The sequence below is a fragment of the Neophocaena asiaeorientalis genome, unplaced genomic scaffold (genome assembly GCF_003031525.2).
Source record: "Neophocaena asiaeorientalis asiaeorientalis breed wild unplaced genomic scaffold, Neophocaena_asiaeorientalis_V1.1 scaffold92, whole genome shotgun sequence".
Classification (NCBI taxonomy): Eukaryota; Metazoa; Chordata; class Mammalia; order Artiodactyla; family Phocoenidae; genus Neophocaena; species Neophocaena asiaeorientalis.
In genome coordinates, this window is record NW_020174057.1 from 1,937,758 (window position 1) to 1,941,037 (window position 3,280).

The 3,280-nt window shown below is 36.2% G+C and overlaps 1 protein-coding gene across 2 annotated transcripts in view; it reads right to left on the reverse strand.

Annotated features, from left to right (window-relative positions):
- Nucleotides 1-1,809: 1,809 nt before the first annotated feature.
- Nucleotides 1,810-3,280, reverse strand: part of METAP2 (methionyl aminopeptidase 2) — a 28,877-nt gene continuing 27,406 nt past the window's right edge. For both annotated transcript variants that reach the window (XM_024754394.1, XM_024754395.1), the window contains exon 11: nucleotides 1,810-2,504. In XM_024754394.1, the coding sequence (XP_024610162.1) occupies nucleotides 2,252-2,504 (253 nt within the window). In that variant the 3' untranslated portion in view covers nucleotides 1,810-2,251. The remainder of the gene's footprint in view (nucleotides 2,505-3,280) is intronic.

The following is a 3,280-nucleotide window of genomic DNA, read 5'->3' on the forward strand; positions in this document are numbered from 1 at the left end:
TTTTTTTTTTTTTTTTTTTTTTTTTTTTTTTTTAGGCCTCTCCCGTTGCGGAGCAACAGGCTCCGGACGCGCAGGCTCAGTGGCCATGGCTCACGGGCCCAGCCGCTCCGAGCCCTTTACTTTTTAAATCCTTAAAACTAAAACCTATGGGGGAGGCTCTGTGTTTCTGAAGTCGAGGAAGGGGGTACATGGGAACTCTGTACTTTACGCTCAGTTTTGCTACAAACCTAAAACTGATCTAAAAAAATGAAGGCTATTAAAATAACAAAACTGAAACCTAGTCAATGAACAGAAACTTAGATTTCTTACAGTACATCTCATTGTGGACTTATACATTCTGCTAAGTTGATCTAACAAAAAACAACGTGTTTTGGTTGTAAAATAATTTACTAAAGGCACTATTGTTAAACATCAAGCTAATAATTTGTTACCAATAAGGTACATCATTGTAAACATGACAAAATGATTTCAAGAGATACATGGCTAGTAGGTGAACAATACAATTTTTAAGTAACAGCTTTCCTATTTACAAGATCATATCCCTTGCCATTCCGGGGCATGCAGCGATGCCACTGCTCCCAACTTGGGAAGGGAGCTTCAAGCTTATAATTGGTTTGAGATCACTACTGCTAAAGAGGTTTTACAAAGCTACAAATTCTTGACTCAATTCGAAAGTTCTTGGGTTTAGAAATCAAGATACTTTATACCTCCCACCAAAGCACATCAGAAAGGTATGGACTCAAAACCCCAAAAGAGCTAGCTGGAGGGCACAAGCCCTGTAACATGTCCAGGCGTGAACTGGTGAGCTCTGCCACTTGCACATCATCAGAGGAAATGGAGAGATTATTCAAAGGTAGCTATTGAACATTAGCACCATAATAAACATGGCTCATATAGCTAAAAACTATACTGTTTATCCCGTAAGATAACATTTATAGCTCTAATCTGAAAGAGAAACTTTTTAATGTATAATAAATGATTTAGTATAGAAGTCAGGTTTCTTAGGAGAAAAATGTTAAACAAAATACAAACTAAACAGCATCCCAGAGGCAATCTTATTGTGCTAAAGCATATACAAATTAAGGCTTTACCCTGGTACATAACAATTTTGAAATGACATGGGAACATTCCCAACGAATCATTTACACGGAATTCAAGCAATCTGCTCAAGAACTGTGGGGCTCAGTTCAAACAAGTATTAGGCATCTCACATTTAACTTCTGCACTTAGCTGCTATGAGCATCATTGTAACCTCACTTCCTGAAATACCGCCCATGATGTTATGAATTCAAGCCAGTACAGGGGCAGCGTGTTAAGAGAATTTGGTTCACTAATGAAAAAGCCTAAAAATTAACTAGAACAAGATCCAAACATGGGAAGTACTCCTGTTTTTCTTTATTTGTGTGGTTTTAAGCGCCCTTTTCACTTATTAAGCGGAATACATTTCTCAATAAATAACTACCACTGGACAAAGGATCTAAAGGTTGAGATTTTAGTAAATCAAGGTTTTAAGTTGGTACAATGTTCCTACTAATATGTTTTAATTAGATCTTTCCAATGTCAGGAGAAAAATAAGAGACGAGGACTAATATGGTCCTAAAAAGAAAATAAAGGTAAAATATGCCTAAAGCTGTATATTAATTTATGAAGATTCTCCTCCCACTTTATGCATGTATAGATCTTGTTTTAGCCACTACGTCAGAAGAAAAGTTGCAGTGTGGAGGTCTACAATCCAGATAAAAGGCTCTACATTTTCCTACATTAAGCTAAACTATTTCCTGTACAGAATTATAACCACAGACATTGAAATATAGCTCTCAGATCTGAAAATGTCTTTATTTTTTAGAAAATGGATTCCAGGAAGGTTAAAAAGCAATACCAGAGGGTATAGGTGCAGAACTGGATGTAGTCATTCAAAGCATTCAATTAAGAATATGGCAATATAAATATCTGAAAAGCATCTCTTAGGTGTTTGAAACAAAATGTATTAGGTCATTCCTAATTAATTGGAGCTTTATAGCTATTTCCTAGACAGAAGGAAAACAGTTAACATTTCAAAGTCCTGAAAGCTTTTTCCTTGGTTAATTACATGAAATGGTTTGCCTTTGATCAAATTCCTTCCTTTTTAAACATGGATAAAAGTATTACATAGGTCCACTGTTAAAGACAACAGGTTGCAAATTAATTCTGGTATAATGTATTCCAACAAAGCTTAGAAAATAAAAGGTGTTGCGGTGGCTCTGGACTAAGTTTAATAGTCATCTCCTCTGCTGACAATTTCTTTACATGTTGGACGCAAAAGTATGGTATGTTCAAACTGCGCTGTATATGATCCTTTAATGTCACATAATGGTGGATATGGATCTACAATACCCAAGTCACACAGATTCTTCAGAGCCATCAAGTATTTACTTTCTCCCAAACGATCCAGCCATCTGCGGCAGAAGGCAAGGGTGCCAAAGTTTTCATTGATGACATTTAACAAGTGTTTTGTTCTTGGAAGCCTAAGACAAGAAAATCCAAGATTAATAGTTGGCTAAAAAGTTAGCAACTCATTTCCCTCATTAAGGAAAACTCAAACCAAAGCTATGACTTCACTTAGTAATTAAAGTTCAAAAAACTCTTTTTTGCTGCCTCTTTCAACATTCAAAAACCAGAATGTATAATACCCAATTATAGACGGCAGATGAATAGGAGACCAGATGAAGGCTACCTTATATCTATGTGTCCATGCGTGTGTGTGTTAAATTCCAAGTACAGACTCATCAATAGTATGAAGGTGGGAATTTCCCTTTTGGGGGAAATTTCGGCAGTAAACTGAAAGACCTGAACAAAAAGTAGACACTTCAACCATCTCCGAAAAGTAAAAAAATAAAAGTAAATAAAAATATAATATAGCAGAGGGAGGAACACTCCCAAATTCCTTCTACGAGGCCATCATCACCTTGATACCAAAACCAGACAAGGATGTCACAAAGAAAGAAAAATACAGGCCAATATCACTGATGAACATAGATGCAAAAATCCTCAACAAAATACTAGCAAACAGAATCCAACAGCACATTAAAAGGATCATACACCATGATCAAGTGGGGTTTATTCCAGGAATGCAAGGATTCTTCAATATACGCAAATCTATCAATGTGATAAACCATACTAACAAATTGAAGGAGAAAAACCATATGATCATCTCAATAGATGCAGAGAAAGCTTTCGACAAAATTCAACACCCATTTATGATAAAAACCCTCCAGAAAGTAGGCATAGAGGGAACTTTCCT